We start from the raw sequence: 20,167 nt of genomic DNA, 5'->3' as shown, positions 1-20,167 counted from the left end.
CGGGGCGTTGACGGCCGCCTCGCCCCCTCCCCCGCCGCTCTTCAACGTGAGCCTGGACGCGGCGCCCGAGCTGCGCTGGCTGCCGGTGCTGCAGCACTTCGACCTGGACTTAGTGCGCGCCGCGATGGCGAACATCCTCGGGTGAGCGCGCGCGCGGGGGCGCGNGCGCGCTGCCCCCTGGGCTGTCCACCGAGCCGCTTTTCTCCTCCCCTCCGTGAGGGTCCTGCCCTCTACCCAGCCTCCTCAGTGGCCTCAGAAGCGTGCAAGGGCAGTGGGGACCAGAACTGACATTTGCTGGTGTTCTGGGAGACGGCGGGCTCGAGGACGATCGAAGCGGCTGGTTTGACTTTCAAGTTCGGTGTCACCAGTAGCACGCCTTTCCTCCAGCCATTCCGGATCGGAGTGGCGCGCAGGTTGTCACCCGCCTGCTCAACTCAGAGTAGGGAACACAGCCCGCCCTTCTTGCAGGCCTCGCGAGTCCCGCAAGTCCTCCCCTGTGGGAACCACGCTCGCTCGCCCCACCTCCCGTTCCAAGTTTCCTTTTTCCCTCAGGGATGCTGCGGATTGGGTGATGCGGTCCCTCGGCTGTCGGCCTCTCTGGGAAAGGGAGGGACCTAGCACTCACTCATCCCTAAGGGTAAGTGCTTTAGGAAGCACCCCACCACCCGCACACACACACTCACACCCCTTCGGTCTCTGAACAGGTCAAACACCCTCGTGGTTCTTCGTTTTTAGGAATAGGGCCCCCAAGTGGGTCCACGCGTTGATTGGGAAGGTGGTCCTGGAGCTGGCTCGCTTGCTGCCCCAGCCCTTCATAGACGAGATCCGGGGCATGTGCGAAGTCCTGAACTACAAACTGGCCGACTGCCTGCTTCTCAACCTGGTTTACGAGTCCACCGCGTGAGTGCCCCACGCTAGCGCGGGTTAACTGGGATTCACCAGGGACCCTTGCCACAGCTGAGTGGGAGGAGACATATTTCCAGTGTGATAAAAACAGGGTGGTGACAGGGCTGCCCTGAAACCTCCAGGGCTTCCTCTTTGCCTCTCCGAGTAATTCTGAGCAACGGATCATGGGCTCAGAGAAGGAAAGCTGCTTCTAAGAATCAACACTGAACTTTTCCTTGACCTGAAGCCCCTGTTTCCTCCCTCCACCAATCCGGTATTATTCCATTTTCCAAACTCAACTCAACATGTACTTTAACAGGAAATTAACCCAACTCTCATCCAGGCTGTCTAACCAAGAGACCCTGTAGCCTTATAATCCTGCCAGTGCTTATTTGTCCCTCTGCATTTATCTCCCCGTGTTTGTCATGGTTAGAGATCCTGACTCCTCTTTCAGAGGCTGGACCCTCCAGAGTCGGGGTAACAGGGAACACTGTTCTGGCTAATAGGGAGATCCAGTATTTGGTACACAGAGTGGGCATGATAAAATGGCACACAGAAGTGAAAACACTTAAAAGCGTGTGGTTGATCCCAGGCAGAGTGCAGGGAGAATCTTGAGTCTTTACTGGCTCCATAGTGGGTCCTGGAATTGACCTGGTTTCTGTCTTCAGGATTTACTGTGTTGCCGACAGACCAGCCTTATCTACCAACATACATAACAGCTTCTGATTGCCAAAAGATGATGGGGGGAGTGTGTTCTTGGGATAATGCAGCTTTATTGCCCTCTGGCACCTTCCCTGAACGCCTAGGCAGATTAGGTTAAGAAGCACTGAGTGCCTCCCTTTTTAAGGAAACACACAGATGAGACACAAACTTTTTTGTTTTATTTTTGTTCATTTATTTATTTATTTATTTATTTATTTTATATTTGAGAGAGAGCAAGAGACAGGACATGAGCTGGGGAGGGACAGAGAGAGAGGGAGATGCAGAATCTGAAGCAGGTTCCAGGCTCTGACTGGTCAGTACACAGCCTGACGTAGGGCCCGAACTTGTAAGCCGTGTGAGATCATGACCTAGGCTGAAGTTGGATGCTCAACCAACTGAGTCACCCAGACACCCCATAATTTTTGTTAATGTTTATTTTTGAAAGAGAGAGAGAGAGAGGGAGGGAGATGGAACATGAGTGGGGGAGGGGCAGAGAGAGAGGGAGACACAGAATCCAAAGCAGGCTCCAGGCTCTGAGCTGTCAGCACAGAGCCTGATGTGGGGCTCAAACCCATGAACCACATGATTACAACCTGAGCCAAAGTCGGATACTTAAGCGACTGAGCCACCTAGGTGCCCCCCAGACTTCCTTTTTTAAACAAACAAAAAATTAAGTAACATTTATTTTCTCCTATTATAAAAGTAATATGTAATCAATATAGAAAATTAGTACATTCAGAAAATATAAAGAAAATTAACCACAATCTCATTACTTAGAAATGACCAACAGCCCTTCAGAGTACTTTCTCTCAGTTTTGTTTGTGTGGATATACATATCTTTTCCCAGAATTGGACATGCTGTATGTAAGAATTTTTCCATTGTACGTGATGTAAGTTACATTACATATTCTCACAGAAACTGGACATTTAGATATCTTAACAAAGCTCTTCCTCTTTTCCTCAGAATACTTTTCTCTGGCTGGGAGTTCTTAAAGGGTCCTTTTCTGTTAGGGGACAGGGAAAGTGTCAAGCACAGAATGATTTAAATACCATTGTACTTGCTCTGAGAAATTCATAAAAGAGAAGTTTGAACTAGCTTTGAATAGTACGTTAAATAGACCACATACTGCCAAGCAGAGGAGTAAGTGAAGCTCAGAGATATAGCTGAGCCCAGAGTGGGTGAGTTTCAGATTTAGATTTAGGATGAAGTTCTCCTTCAGTATGTTTTCAATGGCATTTGTGCTGAGGGCAAGGTCTAGTAACACCAAATCAACACTGATGAATTGTGCCCAGTTGTGCTTTTCATCTTGAATTGTGAATCCATATTCTTATATAGGGATCATATATATCCATCATAAAAAGAAACATCGGTTTATTTTAAGGATTTATTTTTTTAATGAAAAATTTATTTTACTTCGTCTTATTTTCTCATTCATTCATATTGTACTTTTCTATTTTTTCAGATTCTGCACCAGCATTGTGGCTCAAGATTCCAAAGGCCACATTTATCATGGCCGGAATCTAGATTATCCTTTTGGGAATTTCTTACGCGAGTTGACCGTGGATGTGCAATTCTTAAAGAACGGGCAGGTATAGTTTGTATAGCATAATATTCAGATTCAGAAGTCAGAGAGACTTGCTAACCAAAGTTAGCAATCATTAGGATGGCCTGCTGCTTAAGTGTGTTATCAGTGTAAGATACAAAAGACATTAGGGGCCCCTGGGTGGCTCAGTCTGTTAAGTGTCCAACTTCTGCTCAGGTTATGATCTCACTGTTCAGAGTTCAAGCTCCGCATCTGGTCCACATCTGAGCTGAGAGCTCAGAGCCTTGGAGCCCGCTTTGAATTCTGTGCCTCCCTCTCTCTACCCCTCTCCTGCTTGCGCGCGCTCTCTCTCAAAAAAAAAAAGAATAAACGTTTAAAAAAAGGAGAAGAAAAGACAAAGATATAAAAGACATCAGACTCTTGGAAAAACAAAACCATGAGAGGTTTATGTCAATTATGCTCCTAGGAAGAAGGGTCATTTATGATTATTGAGCATCTGCTTAAAGAGGTCAACCCGTTTTCCTTTGGGAAATCAATCTCTATTGGGATATGAGCCGTTGTCCACTTACCCTGCTGAGTCAGCTCTTTCTCTCCTTTCCTATGTTGAGACTGCTTCTAGAATAGGGAGGGGCTCCCTGATATAATGGCTAGAAACAGCCAACTTTGAAGTCTGAATTTGAATCTGGGTTTGAATTCTGCTTCTTTCACTTACTTCCTTTGAGAACATAGGAAATTATTTAGACCCATTTTGCAGATTACACAGCTCAGAGAGGTTAATAATTACTTTATGCAGGTAGTTATAAAGGTTACATGAAGCAATCTCTGCAAAGCATGTGATAAATGCTTAATAAATAATAGTGGCCAAATAATAAATGGTCCTTCACTCTACAAGTATGATTGACCCACAGCACTCTCTATGATCTTTAAAAATTATACTTGGATCATTTTACTTTCATCATCAAAATAATAACCTAATATACTGTTTTCACGTTTCTGTTTAAATGTTGGAGAGACAGCCTTAATCACTGTGTATTGAGTACGCAAAGCACGTTATTGCCATGAAACAGAATAGAACACACAAAAGCCAGATGTTGGCTTTGGGAGACACCATTTAAGGACAAGGACTGTCTTTCATATGTTCTTTGCATTTAGGGGCTGAGTCACAAATACTACAGACTCATCTATTAAATACTCACTTGGTCTTCTACTTTTACAGACAAAACGTTTTTCTCATACAAAGTTAAAAAAAAGGGGCACCTGGGTGGCTCTATTGGTTAAGTGTCCAACTATTGATTTCATGCTGTCAGCACAGAGCCCCACGTCAGGCCTTGCACTGACAACTTGGAGCCTGCTTGGTGTTCTCTCTCCCTCTCTCTCTGCCCCTCCCCTGCTTGCATGAACGCACGGGCGCTCTCTCTAAAAAAATAAATAAATAAATAAATAAATAAACTTTAAAAAATACAGAATACAGAAATACTTCAAGCAAAAGGTTCTCTTTCTTTTGTTTCATTCCTTCACTTCAACACTGTTAACAATTTGATTTATACCTGAAGAATTACTTCAAAACTGTTTTTAAGTTGTGGGGTGCCTGGGTGGCTCAGTTGGTTAAGCGTTGGACTTTGGCTCAGGTCATTGATCTCACAGTCCGTGGGTTCGAGCCCTGCATTGGGCTCTGTGCTGACAACTCGGAGCCTGGAGCCTGCTTCAGATCCTGCGTCTCCCTCTCTTTCCCCCTCCCCTGCTCACTCTCTGTCTCTGTCTCTCAAAATAAAGACATAAAAATAAATAAATAAATAAATAAATAAAAATTTTAAAAATGTTTTTAAGTTGTAACAATGACAGAACATACATGCATACTAAATTCTAAATCTGCTGAAATGTTTTTTTAAGGTTTATTTATTTATTTTGAGAGAGAGAGAGCAGGGGAAGGGCAGAGAGAGAGGGAGAGAGACAATCCCAAGCAGGCTCTGCGCTGTTAGTGCAGAGCCTGATACAGGGCTCGAACTGACGGACCACAAGGTCATGACCTGAGTCAAAATCAAGAGTTGGACACTTAACCGATTGATCCCCCAGGTGCCCCTAAAATATTAGCAATTATTACTGGATGATGGGACAATAATTATTTTCATTGACTTACTTTCTCCTTTTCTCCATTATCTACAATGAGCAAAATTCTTCTAGTCAGACAAAGGAATAAATGCAGCAAAAATAAATTATTCCAACTGCTTCCTCTAGAGCTCACCCCGTTACTGCTTTGTTTGTTCCTATGTATCCTGGAGCTCCCATGGGAAGTAGCCTGCAGGTGTGGCTTGACTCTTAGAGCTCAAGTTATGATTACCATGTCAAACAGGTTACACTTGAGCATTGTCTTTCCGCTAGGGACCCATGGCCAAAAAAAACCATGTTCTGCTAAATTAAGAACAGGTTATCCACAAAAGAATTAATTTCTTATTCTTCTCATTCATAATTTTTTTTATAAAATGTTTATTTTTTGAGAGAGAGAGAGAGAGAGAGGGAGAAGGGCAGAGAGAGAGGTGGGAGGACAGAGGATCTGAAGCAAGCTCTGTGCTGAGAGCAGAGAGCCTGAAGCAGGGCTCAAACTCATGAACTGTGAGATCGTGATCTGAGCCCAAGTGGGACACTTAACCAACTGAGTCATAATTTTTAAACCATTTTCACATACCATTTCTCATTAGATACTCACCACCACCCTCTGAGCAGGCACAGGTCAACAGTTTCATCGTCATTTTCCAGATGAGAGGCCAGGGCCTTCCACAGACTTTGCCCTGCTCACATGGAGGAGGTGCGGCACAGGCTGGACCAAAGCCAGGCCTTTGGCCTCCTAATAACTTTCTTCCCCTAAATCTCAGACTTAGACTGTGATTTTGAGTCTCTAACTGCAGCTAAGGGTCTGTTAACGTTAAATGACTTGGCAGACATGATTGGAAACCTCAGACATTTAGAAATAAAGACAGTTTTTCAGAGCTGCAAGATAAAATGTCTTGCAAATTTACCTTAGACTTTTTTATATTTATAGCTTGGAAACCACAATGTGATTTTGATTTTCAAACTTTAATTTGCTTAGCTCTTCAAGAGTGACACTAATATGAGAGTCAGTGTATCATGCGAATGAAGTGACAGTATAAATACTTTTTTTTCTTCATATGATTATGTTTTGTAAAGGCTCTTACAAAGGATTATTTGTAAAATAGAGGTAGGATTATTCCCCTTTTACTGCTGTGAATGGAAATGGGGAGAATTCATGGAAAGCCCTCAATGAGTCAGTAAAAGGTCATTTATAAAACTAAGGCCACTGCATTTCTCCCTTCTAACTTAGCCACCATCAATTGTTTTTACAAGCAGATGAGGTAGAAATAAATAATTTTAAAGATTAAAGACTTAAGATTCAGCTTTCTTTTCTCTTCTTTCTTTCTTTCTTTCTTTCTTTCTTTCTTTCTCTTTCTTTCTTTCTTTCTTTCTTTCTTTCTTTCTTTCTTTCTTTCTTTCTTTCTTTCTTTCTTCCTTCCTTCCTTCCTTCCTTCCTTCCTTCCTTCCTTCCTTCCTTCCTTCCTTTCTTCCTTTCTTTCTTTCTTTCTTTCTTTCTTTGTAGGCTCCATGCCCAAATGGGGCTTGAACTCAGAACCCTGGGATCAAGAGTCAAATGCTCCAGTGGGCACCCCTTAAGATTTAGCTTTCTAAGGAAAAATATTAACCTAGGCCTGTTTATTTCTCAAAATATAAAAATATTGGTTGATGTTTATTGAAGAGACACTATTCTAGCTCTTTTAAAACTGAAATTTAGGGCAGCTGGGGGGCTCAGTCGGTTGGGTGTCTGATTCTTAATTTTGGCTCAGGTCATGATCTCACAGTTCGTAGGGGCCAGGCCCATATAGGGCTTCACGGTGACCACACGGAGCCTGCTTGGGATTCTTTCCTCCCCCCTCTCTTTGCTCCTCCCCCACTCATGCATGCTCTCCCTCCCCCTCTCTCTCTCTTCCTGAAAATAAGTAAATAAAGTTAAAAAAATGAAATCTGATATCTGCAGTAACTGCTCGAGTTTGATTTTTCTCCTCATAGTAATATAGTGGTATCTTGCAATCATTGGAACTCATTACCTAAATTTAAATTGGGAGTGATTCCTGTAACTCGTGGGATAATCATGAGGATTAAATGACAGATACATATAAAATAAATTTTTTAATATTTAAATTTTAAATATGATTATTACTAACATTTTCACTTACTGCCCCTTACAGAGCTTATAAGATGCATAATATTTATCTCTTATAATCAAGTCAACACAAGTTTTTTGTTTTTGGTTTTGTTTTAATTTTTTAAAATTTTTAAAGAGAGAGAGAGAGAGAGAGAGCCGGCGAGGGGCGGAAAGAGAGAGTGCAGGAGAGAGAGAATTCCAAGCAGGTTCGACGCTGTCAGCACAGAGTTCAACATGGGGTCTGAACTCACAAACTGCGAGATCATGACCTGAGCTGAGAAGAGTTGGATGCCCAACTAACTGAGCCACCTAGGTGCCCTGAGTCAACACAAGTTTTTAATGGGAGCGCATTTGCCATTTCAGGGCTGGAGTTTCTCAGTCATTGGGGGACATGATCCCCTTTGGTGAAGGCTATGATTCCTCTGAGAATGTCTTATAGTACATAAAGTCAAATGCATGGATTACAAAGAAAACCAGTTACATTGAAATATAGCTGCTTTATATTTAAAAAAATTTTAAAGCCATTTAAAAGTTTTCTCAACACATTAATTAGTAAATGTTAACAGTGTGTCTGATAATTACCACCATTTCAAGGTAGTGATAAGTATGAGTGATATTTCAGGATATGTAATTATATCATATCAAGATAGGTGTGACCCCATTATATGTGTGAAAATATCTGCAATGTCTGTGGGTATCAGAATCCTAGGCACTGCTGTAACCTCATGATTTGTCGGCATGCACCCCTAACTGAAGGAGTGAAATCTCAATTAGGAATGGGTGAAAATAAAGCTGCCCCTTTTTTTTCCCCATTCAAGATCACAGATCCATGGATTTCTATTCATGGAACCCCAGGGTTACACCTTCCAAAAGGCTCTTTGAGAGATTTTTTTATGTTGGAACTTTTAAGAAAAAAATCCACATGTGAGACAAAACAGATGATTTCATCGTGTATTTGGTTGGATTGGCAAAATGATACCTTACCTCTTGATTTCAGGTTGCATTCACGGGAACCACATTTATTGGCTATGTGGGATTATGGACTGGTCAGAGTCCACACAAGTTTACAGTTTCTGGCGATGAACGAGGTAATCAAAACAGATTTCTGAGCCTTTGCAGCCACAGTCCTGGTCAGTTCTATTCAAGCGTGCTTCATTTGCGCCCCCACCGGAACGTATGGATGAACACCTACTACACTACCCAGCTGGTACTTTCGTTCTACTCAGGGGAGAGGGACAGGGTGCGTATAAGCAATAAAGATGATTTCAGGGAATGCTAAGTGCTACAGACCAAGCATAACAGGATCCAGGAGCCTGATCTTCAAAAGCTGGGGGAATTCTAGAAACAAAACATCCCTGAAGGATTCTAGAAGCAAGAGAGGGTAGTGTAGTTTCAGGATGGCGGACTGACATTAGAGGTGGAGATGAAGGCTGAGGCCATGGTGAGGGTCATGATGAAGAGCTTGGCTTTTAAGTGTAATAGAAGCCTTAGGAGGATTTTAGGCCAGGAAGCAAGCAGATCTGGTTTATATTTCTATCACTTTGGCTGCTAGATATCTAAAGGCTGGATGGTGTTGGGTTAACATGGAAGCAGAAGGCTGTTAGGAAGCTATCACAGTAATCCAGAGGGTATGTGTTGGCATTGTACAAGCGACATCTATAAAGCACTTGATAGTTTACTGGGCATTTTCCTGTACACTTTCTCAATATCACAACTGTCCCGTTAGCTAGGCAGGGCTGATATTATTAGTCCCTTTCATTATGCGGAAGAAGAAACAGGCTGTGACATGAAGTGACAGCTGGTAAGCCGGAAAGGAGCTTCTCAAACTGATTGCCTAGATCCTGGCCCAGTTGCTCTGTATATTATATGACTGTACTGCCATTCCCCAAGGCTCAGAGGACCTCATTCAGTTCTCTGGAAAACCCAGAGTTCAACAAACTCATGTCTCTGTCCTCAGGAACTTGCAGCTGAGCTAAGAGGAAAGACAGAAAGTGTAGTGTTGGTCGTCTGATGAACGCTTGATTGACTTCACATTGTTATTTCCTTTAGTTAGGTCTGTTCTTACCTTTTTACGTAAGTCTCTAGCAGGAAGATGCTGGTTGAGTCTGTATCAAGGCCCAGCAGTTAGTTCTTTATCCTGATGAGTTTCTTCAGCATTTTCTCAAAGGTCTATTGTGAGTGACAGGTTCTCAGCCAGTGGTACTCAAACCACAGCATGATAGCTACTAGGGTTCCACACAGAATGGCTGTAAACAAGTGTACATTTATTTAAAAGCTGGGCTTTGTTTCCATCATCTTGTGACTCAAATTGATTAACGAATGGATTGGTAGAGCCTAAGGTACAAGCAGTTTACAAATAACTGAGTTATTCTGTGATGTGCATGTTTAACTAAATACAGTCAAACCTCTTTTTCAAAACTTATAGTATCATTTTAATGAAAAGTAGTTATATTTTCATCTGCTAAGATTGAGTTAAAATGCCTGAACAATAAGGTAACATCTCTTGGTTAATAGAGGTGAGATATTCAGTTAGGTTTCTGGACATTACAGAAAGTGCCATATGGGAAAGGGTATGGATAGGAGGGGTACTAACAAATGGCATAGAGTTTGGGGAGGCTTCACAAACCACCTGGCAGTTAAGATCTCAGACTCCAGAGCCAGCCTGCCTGGTTTCTGACTTGATGTGGTCACTTGCTAGCTGGGTGACCAAAACCAAGCAGCTTAACCTGTCTGGGCTTTAGTTTCCTCCCCTTTATTGAGCCACTCTCTCGATAGCTATACAATTCTGTTTTGCCTCAAATAATTAATAGAACTATTTCCTTTAAAAAAATTTTTTTTAATGTTTTTTATTTGTTTCTGAGAGAGAGAGAGAGACAGCGTGAGCAGGGGAGGGTCAGAGAGAGAGGGAGACACAGAATCCAAAATAGGCTCCAGGCCCTGAGCTGCCAGCACAGAGCCCGACATGGGGCCCAAACCCACAAACCATGAAATCATGACTTGAGCCGAGGTTGGATGCTCAACCGACTGAGGCACCCAGGTGCCCCAATAGAATTATCTCCTTTAACATAATTATCACTATTTATAGGCATTAAAGTTTATATATAGATGTGTGCGTGTATGTATATATATGTATGTTTATATATATATATATAAAGTATATATTTATGAAAATTTATATATATATAAAGTATATATTTACAAAACATTCATGTATTATACACACACATACACACACACACACAAAGAACACTTCCAAATCCCTGGAAATATAGATATATATTACATATTTTAATGAATGCCATGAAGTTTGGGCTTTATTTTTGAAAACTGCATGCCGATAAAATCACTCTCATCCACCAACTTTTCTCTCCCATCAGCACGTACTATGGGGAAGAAATAAGATTTAAGGACTTTTAAACTGCGGCACTTGGGCAACAATTCATACATATACTTATTGTTTCTTCTTCAACTCGGCAGATAAAGGCTGGTGGTGGGAGAATGTGATCGCTGCCCTTTTTCAGAGACACTTTCCGGTCAGCTGGCTTATCCGCACTGTGAGTACTTCCACTGTTGAACCCACCACACTCTAACTTCATCCCCTGTGTGTTCGTGTTGTGTTGTTCTGTGTCATTTAACAATGTTATTTTTCATTTAAAAAGCTCCTAAAAAGAATAAGCAAGGTTTGCAAATAAAAAGGGTTGCAAAGTGCATATCAACCTTTGTGATAATAAGTATCAAAGATACACAGAACTGGACACTAGGTAAAGGAGTAGTTCTAAATTATAAATTTCCAGTTATAAAATAAGTCACAGGCATGCAACCTGCAGCATGGCGGTTAGAGTTAATAATACTGTATTGCGTAGTTTGAAGTTGTTAAAGGTAGATCTTAAAAGTCCTCATTCAAGAAAATGATTTTTGGTAACTATGTATAGTGACAGATGTTATCATGGTGATCATTTTGCAATATACACAAATATTGAATCATTATATTGTATGCCTGAAACCAAATATAATGTTATATGTCAAGGGGTGCCTGGGTGGCTCAGTCGGTTAAGTGTCCGACTTCAGCTCAGGTCATGATCTCCTGGTTCATGGGTTCAAGCCGCATGTCGGGCTCTGTGCTGACGCTCAGAGCCTGGAGCCTGCTTCAGATTCTGTGTCTCCCTCTCACTCTGCCCTTTCCTCATTCTCTCTCTCTCTCAAAAAACAAATAAACATTAGAAAAATGTAATGTTATTTGTCAGTTATACCTCAATAAAAAGAAATAAATAAGTGGTAGGGACAGAGTTTAATCAGTACACTATACTCTTGCAGTAGGGAAAAGTGTCCAATGTGAACTGAACTCAACTTTGACTTCTACAAGGGTGACTGGGTGTTTTAAAGGGAAAATGAGGGAATTGAGAGGGTGTCAGCAGGGGCTCAGTAGAGTCAGAGAAGTGACAAATTATACGAAGAGTAGAAGAGAGGAATTGTTCATGAGAAGCCTATCTGGGATTCCTAACTGGTGCTTTTCAAAGGTAGCTTCCTACCCTCCTGCAGAGACTGGAACACAGGCGCCCCAGTTTTAAGTGTTGGTTGGAACAAATAGTAAATTCTTTGGGCAGGCTTCTTTTCTCAGGCAGCAGTAGAAGAGGGGCTAGGGTCACCTTAGGGAGGTAGCCTTGAGCTATTAGAAACTATGTTAATTTTCTGATGAATGGAGAAAGAAGATGTGGTTTATATATACAATGGAATACTACTCGCCAATGAAAAAATGAAATCTTGCCATTTGCAACAACATGGATGGAACCGAAGGGTATTATGCTAAGTGAAATTAGTCAGTCAGGGAAAGAAAATATCATGTTTTCACTCATATGTAGAATTTGAGAAACTGAACAGAAGACCATGGGGGAAGGGAAGTGGGGGGGGGCACAGTTACAAACAGAGGGAGAGGCAAACTATAGGGGACTCTTAAATACAGAAAACAAACTAAGGGATGATAGGGCCAGGGCAGGGGGGCAAGGGGAAAATGAGTGAAGGGCTTTGAGGAGGGCACTTGTTGGGATGAGCACTGTGTGTTGTATGTAAGCGATGAATCATGCGAATCTACCCCGAAAACCAAGAGCACACTGTATCCACTGTATGTTAGCTAACTTGACAATAAATTATATTTAAAATAATAACAATAATAAAATAAAACCAAGAATAACACCATGAAAAAAAGCTATGTTAGTGTATAGGTCAAGGTTAAGGCCTTGTCAGGAAGAGGACTCAGGAGCCTAGCTAGTTTGGTCAAGGAGAGAATCTTTGTTGTGGGCTACAATTTTAGCCTGTAGCGTTATCTAAATAGCTGATTGAGATAAGAGATGACATGCTTTTCTGCTGATAACAATGTGTCCTCCTTTTAGAGTCTCCATTTGCAGATATCAGAATTAGCAAAACAAAAGCATTAAGAAAGTAGTTCTGTGTATAACAGAAAGAAAGTCTGCTATACACAACCTAGTAGACAGCAAAGTTCCATGCCACATATAAACTGTGATTTCACCACAGTAAACTCATCTCTGGTGCAAGGATTTGGCCCTGCCCAGCTTTAGCTTTTTTTGGCCCTTCTTCCCCTTGTTCTAAATGACCTTAGCCCCTCTGGACCTGTAGTGCTTCTCAACTTCTTACCTGGGTACTTCCTGAAGATGGTGACGAGCTATGCATCCTTCACACATTTTTAAGATGACCTCTAAAACTTTTCATCGTAAGATTAAAAAGCTACAAAAAATTCAGTGTATTTAAATGTTGCCATTTAAAAATAAAACTAGAATTTAAATCTATCTGGTGAAATCTAAACATCAAAATGATGTTTGAATGTTTTAGATGTAATTTACATACAGTGAAATGCACAGATCTTAAAGGTTTGGTTCAATGTGTTTTGATAGTTGTACACACTTACTTATCCACCCATGTAAGCACTGACAAAACAAGATGCAGAACATCTCCAAGTCCCTGGAATCTTCCCTCCTGCTCCATTTTAGCCAATTCCTAAGCTCCTCTGACACCCTCCCTCAATGAAACCATGCTGATCGTTATCACCACAGAAAAGTTTGCCTGGTAGAATGCATAGAAATGAAATCCTAGAGTATGGACTCTTTCTTTCACTCAGCCAAATGTTTTTCAAATTCATCCATGTTGTTTGTGTCACTAGCTCATTCCTTTCTATTGCTGGAGATTATTCAGTTGTATGAATATACTACAATTGATTCATTTTCCAGTTGATAGGCATTGAGTTGTTTCCAGTATGGGACCATTATGAGTAAGCCAGCTGTAGAAATTCTTGTGCAAGTCTTTTTGTAACCACATATATCCATTTCAGTTGAGTAAGTATTTAAGAGTAGAATTGCTGGGTCATAAGGTAGATGTATATTTAATTGAGGTATAATGCCATACAATTCATATGTCATAAAATTAATCTATTTAAAGCATACAGCTACCTGGTTTTTAGTACTCTCAGAGTTGTACAACCACCTCTACAATCAATTTTAGAGCATTTTCATTTTCCATTAGCAGCCAGTGCCATTTCCTTCATTTCCTGAGCTAGACAGATGGGGTGCATACCTCATTCTGACTTTGTCACCTGAATAAAGTAAGTCACCACTGCCACCGGCATTTCTCACTATTGTTGTTTTGCTTTTTTCTCATAGGACTCTGTTAGAGGCAACAAATTATTTGATAGTAATCATGGGAAGGTATAGGCGACATAAAACAATGTTCTGTCATTGCCTCACTATAATTTTGCTGAGTTCAGATCAAACCAGTTCAAGCCTAAAAACCTCACCCTAGCAGGAATACGTGTATGGCAGGGAGAAGTCCACAAAGCCCTGCTGTGGCTTGATGGTTTATGGTGCTGAATGGTGGCACCTTTGCAGACACTAATATTTTGAATTGTTCTTTTGTTTAGCTTTACCCCCACCCCCACCCCTGACATAGTACCTTGGCAGTATTCAGGACGGGTGAGCCAAAAACGTACTTTCCCAAAGTGGTGAAGAGTGATTTGAAGATGCAGGTGGGAAGGGCAGGCTCTGTACCACAGGATGTTCTTGAGCAGATCAGCTTAAGCAAGGAGTACCTATGGAAGCTGAAGATATGGAAAGTGATCCCCTTAACAAATGCCACAGACCTTTGGAAATCTTCATGATGAACCCTCGGGGGTAGGGGTATCTGCACACCCTGCTCCCTGCTCTGACGTTGCATGCCGTCCTTCACCTCCAAGACTTTGCAAACTCTTCCCTCAAGCTAGAGCTGCCCAACCCAACTTTGTACGTGACTGACTTCCACTGTCCCTTTGGCCTCAGCTTGTGCAATACCTTCCTGGGATGCCCTGATGCCCTGGGGGAGGCTGGGTCCTCTGCTATGGCTTTTATAGCAACTCCTTCTCCTATATTGACACTCCATATGTTGTGTCACCACTGCCCATTGACTTTGCCGTCATCCTTGGAAGTTTGGAGTGAACAAGGTTTGGTCAGTCATATTCACTGCTCTGTTCCCACACCAGTAAAGTGCCTGACACATAGAAGGTATTCATAAAGTACCTGTCAAAAGAAGAAATGCATGAGGAGGCATGGGGAGTCCTTTGTAAGGTATCTGTCTAGAAAACACACAGCCCATGTTTGGTGAGCCAGGCCAAGAACTTGGCAGTAGCTCTTTCCATTTGTGAGAAAAATCCTGCTGCTGTTGGCACCCCACTGATGACATCTCAGCAGCCTTGATGACAGGAGGAGGAGGAAGTCAGAGCAGTTTAAGATGGTAGCCGTGGCTTAATATATCAGGAGAATGAGCTTTGGCCCATTTGTCCATCAGTTGGTGTGGCAGATAACTGCCGTGTGTGCTGATGCTAATGAGGGTTTGTCTCTTTGTTCAGACCCTGAGTGAGTCAGAAAACTTTGAAGCAGCTGTTTATAAATTGGCCAAGACGCCCCTTATCGCTGATGTTTATTATATCGTTGGTGGTACGTCCCCTCGGGAAGGAGTGGTCATCACGAGGAACAGAAATGGCCCCATAGATATTTGGCCTCTAGATCCTTTAAATGGAGCGTGAGTAGAATGAGAACTCATTCTGTACCAATATTTTTTTAATTGATGAAACCAGCAGTACATTTTGTTTGTTTGTTTTTATATATTTCTCCTTCCGCTATGTGCCAGATGGCCTTGAGTAAGACAAGATGATGTGCTCTGTTGTAGGTGGTTCCGAGTTGAGACAAATTATGACCACTGGAAGCCAGCACCTGAGAAAGATGACCGAAGGTAGGCCTCTATACACTTTCTGCTTTACAGTGTTTTCTTGGGGTCAGGAGAATGTGCCCTTTAAAAAAAAAAGTTTATTGTTTTTTATTGTTTTTGAGGAGAGCAGGGGAGGGGCAGAAAGGGGAGACGGGACAGAGGAACCCAAGCAGGCTCTGTGCTGACAGCATAGAGCCCAGTGTGGGGCTTCAATTCACGAACCATTAGATCATGACCTAAGCCAAAGTGGGACATTTAAGGGACTAAGCCACCCAGGTGCCTCAAATGTGTCCTCCTTATGACAAGAACTGGAGAGGATTACAGGTGCTGTCCCCTCTCAGAACATGTACCTGGGCCCCTCACCAATATCTTGGCCGGGATGGGAGAGTGTAATGTGTAGTGGAGGCTCTTAGCAGTTGGTTGGGTGTTGGAGGGTAAGACCGTCCCTGGCTTAGGGTCAGGAGGCCTCTGTTCCATCACCAGCTCTGTTAATGACATACTGGGTAGCTTCTTGAGCCTCTGTCTACTTATGTGTAGAAGGAAAGGATGGCATGAGGTTTGCTGTTTTCTATGTAAGACTTTTTTGGAAGGAAAGCATGTCCCTTAATGAAATAAGTAAACCAGTTAGGGAGTTCCTTTGGCCCTTTTCATCTCAAAAATTTATAAGTCGTTGCATCCCCAAAGAGCAGATAGTTACGTATTTTCCGCCTGGTTTTACTGCCCCATGTGTTTGCTGACAACTATTAAGCAACACATTTTCACCATCCCAGCTTCCTTGAGCCGATGGTGCCAGTAGGGCTGACTGTTGAATTAATTTTACCATGGTGGTCTGACATTAGGCAGGAAGCATGGTTGGGGGCCGGAATCTGCTTTGGTGAAAGGGATATAATGAAGCCAGGCCTTATCTTGAGCCTCTCAGTGTGCGAGCTGGTGGGATTCAGGGTTACCTCAAGTGCCAAGTAACCTTTGATCATTCTCCTTACAGAACTCCTGCTATCAAAGCCCTGAATGCCACAGGCCAGGCAAACCTCAGCCTGGAGGCGCTCTTCCAGGTAACCTCCAGGGGCCGTGCTAACCAGCTTTTACCCTGGATGCTTGTTGTCTTTGTTAATAGTGATTTTTTAAAAATCCTCCTTCGAAATTAGCAAATATGATAGATGCAAGTGTTGGAGTCTGTTTCACCTGGTTGAAAACATTTTTTAAAAGCCAGATGAATTTAAAAAATATGTATATGAAATTTTGTGAACTTATATCAGTATAGGCTAAAAAGTATCCATCTTCGCCTAAGTTTTTCTGCAAGTTAAAAAAAAAAAGACACAGTTGTATATATGTTCATTGTATAAAGGGAGAAAAGATTCAAAAGTCTTTAACTCTGTAGACCCCAAGACACCCTAGAGTGTTAAGTGGTTTTATTCTTCCTAGGGATATTCTACATGTATTTCTTCTACCTTGTTAATAGTCTTTGTAATATGGTTGTTTCTTAAGCAGGTTTTGTCAGTGTTTCCGGTTTGTAACAAGTAAGTGACATTTAAATACATCTCTTTGTATGTCACCCAATAATGGGGACTCGGTAGGGCCTCTACAAGTTAGGCTTTCTAGGTGCTGTGGACACAGTAGTGAATCAAACAAGGTGTCAGCTCTCATGGAACTAACATTCTACTGTCAGGGAGTAGGGAGGAGGTGGGAGGGGTAGATAAATAAATATGTCATAAGTCAAGTGAGAAGTCCATGAAGAAAAACAAAGGTAAGGAGGATAGAATGATCCAGGAGGAGGAGGGCATTGATGTGTTCATCCTAAGTCAGTCTGGTAGTTGGCACTGCCTTCACTGGTTATGAGTGCCTTAACTTCACTCTGTTAAAACTAAACTTTAGGGGCACCTGGGTGGGTCAGTCAGTTAAGCTCTGACTCTTGATCTTGGCTCAGATCATGATCTCACGGTTCATAGGATTGAGCCCTGCTTTGAGCTCTGCACTGACAGCATGGAGCCTGCTTGGGATTCTCTCTCTCTGAAAATAAATAAATAAACTAAAAAAAAAAAAAAAAAGAAAAAAAAAAAAAAAAGAAAAAGAAAAAAAACAAACCAACAACTAAACGATAGACACTGTTGGCTTCTCTTTAACTTCCTGGGACTTTCTGCTACCACCATGCTCAGTCCACAGCGTCTATGTTTTTGTTTCTTTACAGTAGCATTCTGTGAGCACTGGCTTCTCGGGTCTAACAGGCCAGGGTTTTACCCACATAGTCTTCTGAAGTGAAACCCTGGGTCATAGCTGCTCTTGTCACAGGAAGCTCTTCATTAAACCTGAGAGGCAGCCACAAGACTTATTTATACAGGAGACTCTGAAGGTCCACTGTCTCCATCACAGCAAAGCTGACTAGACCAACAGTCTACTCTTCATCACCGCTCCAGGTGATGCTTTAATGTCTTACCTCACCCAGGACTAGCTCATGGGGGTGCAGACACTGTTTTTTGCCTAATGAGGTGGGGCTTAATTTAATAAAATGAAAGAGGAAGCGTCTGCAAGTCAAAACAGTCTTATCTCCTTCTTTTATTTCAATAAATTCCCAAACCCAGCATTTCCTACCCTCCCATCCTTATTTTATCTGCTTTCTCCAAGGCAAGAATACCAAAATGGTCCTCTTCAGGGAATAGCCTAATACAGGCAAACCTATAAAGTGATTTTTACTTTCAAATACCCAAATGATCTTTTTTCTTTGAAATGCTCTTCTTTTACACAAACGCAAAATAGTTTTCCTGATGGCTTCTAGAATAACTTTTGTATACAGGTACTTTTAAGATTCCTTAGCTGTTATGACATTTTCAAAACTGGTGGTTTATTTTGTATCATAATAGAAATATATCTTCAAATTGTCCCTTGAATGTTTTTTTCTGTAAGTAGGGCCTGATAAAAAGACTAACACTAAAAAATTTATTCTGTGAGCAGTATTCTAATAGCCAATACAGAAAAACAAATTAGTAATTTACCACTCCAATAAATGAGCTATTTGGGTAACAGATGATACCCAGTGTTATGAAAGTAAACTAGCTTTGGGGTGGGGGTGGGGGTGAGTTTGGGGGGCCAGAAAACAAACCAAAGACCCACATGAGTTGTAGCATTCATTGACTCCCATGGTGTCAATGCTCCTACCTGACCTATTGCAAGCTTATGATTGGCTCCTAAACTTCCCACATGTTTAACGATCGGCTCTCACCAGCCCGTAGGAGCCAACTCCAGCACACAGCTGACTGTATCCCTTCCAGTAGGGCACAATTTTGCCCTTCCAATATTCATTTGTAAAAAAGGGTATTCTTTTTTGGGTGTTCTTATAGTTTAAAAAAAAATTATATAAATGATGACTATATCTTTTAAAAATTAGTATTATAATAAAATAGCTGTTACATTTATTTTTAAAAAGCATTGCCCATGCCATGAGCAGCCCATATAATTTTAAACAGGTGTCCCATAGCCAACTGAATATAGGGTACTTGAGTTAAGCATTCTCTATTTGTTAGTTTTTCCTCTATTAAGATTCTGAAATGTACGTATTTGTACATCCCCCCCCAACTTTTGGATTATTTTCCCTGGCTGAATTCTCAGAAGTAGAGTTAGTGAGTTAAGGCTATGAATGTTTAAATGACCTAAGAAATGTTTTGTTGAAAAGAATTGTTTAGAAACGTAAACAGTTAACCAAGGAAAATTTTTCTCTGTTGTGTAATTGAACACCTAGAGTAACTGTGTTTAAAGGATAATCACCACTGAGCCAGAATTAATACAGATCACTGACTCTCAGGCCCATTGTTTAAAATGATTCCCGGCAATGAAGGCTATTATTCACTGTGTGGTTAACAGAAAGAAGTTTGACAGAAGCAGTTAGCTCTATGCTGCCACCTTGTGCTGTGCTACAAAATCACACTCACTTGGAATAGATCTCCATCCTCTGATGTGGCTATTAGCAGAGAGAATATTAAAGTAGCCAAGGAGGGGCGCCTGGGTGGCTCAGCTGGCTAAACATCTGACTGTTGGTTTCAGCTCAGGTCATGATCTCATGATTCCGTGAGTTTGCGTCCCGTGTTGGGCTCTGTGCTGACAGTTCGGAACCTGCTTGGGATTCTCTGTCTCCCTCTCTGCCCCTCTCCCACTTGTGCTGTCTCTTTCTCTCTCACAATAAATAAATAAACTTTAAAATGAATGAATGAATGAATAAATGAAGTAGGAATGGAGAATAGAATTATGACCAATGTAAATAAGCCACTGAATTCCCTTGGTCTAACTGCGTGCACTCATAGTACTGTCTTCAGCCGGATGTACAATTTGTCTGTGGGTCCCAGGGCTGCTAGTTCTGCAACAACGCAGCTCTAAATGCTTTGATCATGCACCTCAGCTGGTGTCTGGGACAAGAGGTAGATGAAGGGAATCAGGGGAAGGGGCCATAGTGTGTGTGTGCTTGTGCTGTTCAGGTCCCTTGCTGTGTGGTAGGTTGAGTAGATGCCATTGTGCTTTGCATCCTTAGATCTGGGCAAGATGTGATATCTGAGCTTTAGAGCCTCCACTCTGGCCCTCCTCTGACCCCCCCCCC

At 41.9% G+C, this 20,167-nt stretch overlaps 1 protein-coding gene across 1 annotated transcript in view; it reads left to right on the top strand.

The window, feature by feature from the left end:
- Window positions 1-7: 7 nt before the first annotated feature.
- The window catches only part of NAAA (N-acylethanolamine acid amidase), a gene marked incomplete at its 5' end in the record, with an annotated part of 22,314 nt that continues 2,154 nt past the window's right edge, over window positions 8-20,167 (top strand). Inside the window, 9 exons of the mRNA XM_077750860.1 lie at window positions 8-141; window positions 736-900; window positions 3,051-3,177; window positions 8,342-8,432; window positions 10,822-10,898; window positions 15,230-15,402; window positions 15,550-15,612; window positions 16,574-16,640; window positions 17,077-17,105. Of these exons, the coding sequence (XP_077606986.1) occupies window positions 8-141; window positions 736-900; window positions 3,051-3,177; window positions 8,342-8,432; window positions 10,822-10,898; window positions 15,230-15,402; window positions 15,550-15,612; window positions 16,574-16,640; window positions 17,077-17,105 (926 nt within the window). The remainder of the gene's footprint in view (window positions 142-735; window positions 901-3,050; window positions 3,178-8,341; window positions 8,433-10,821; window positions 10,899-15,229; window positions 15,403-15,549; window positions 15,613-16,573; window positions 16,641-17,076; window positions 17,106-20,167) is intronic.

Source organism: Crocuta crocuta, unplaced genomic scaffold (genome assembly GCF_008692635.1).
Source record: "Crocuta crocuta isolate KB4526 unplaced genomic scaffold, BGI_CrCroc_1.0 scaffold1, whole genome shotgun sequence".
Lineage (NCBI taxonomy): Eukaryota > Metazoa > Chordata > Mammalia > Carnivora > Hyaenidae > Crocuta > Crocuta crocuta.
The sequence above is the reverse complement of the archived record's forward strand: the minus strand, read 5'-3'. Positions and strand labels throughout refer to the sequence as shown.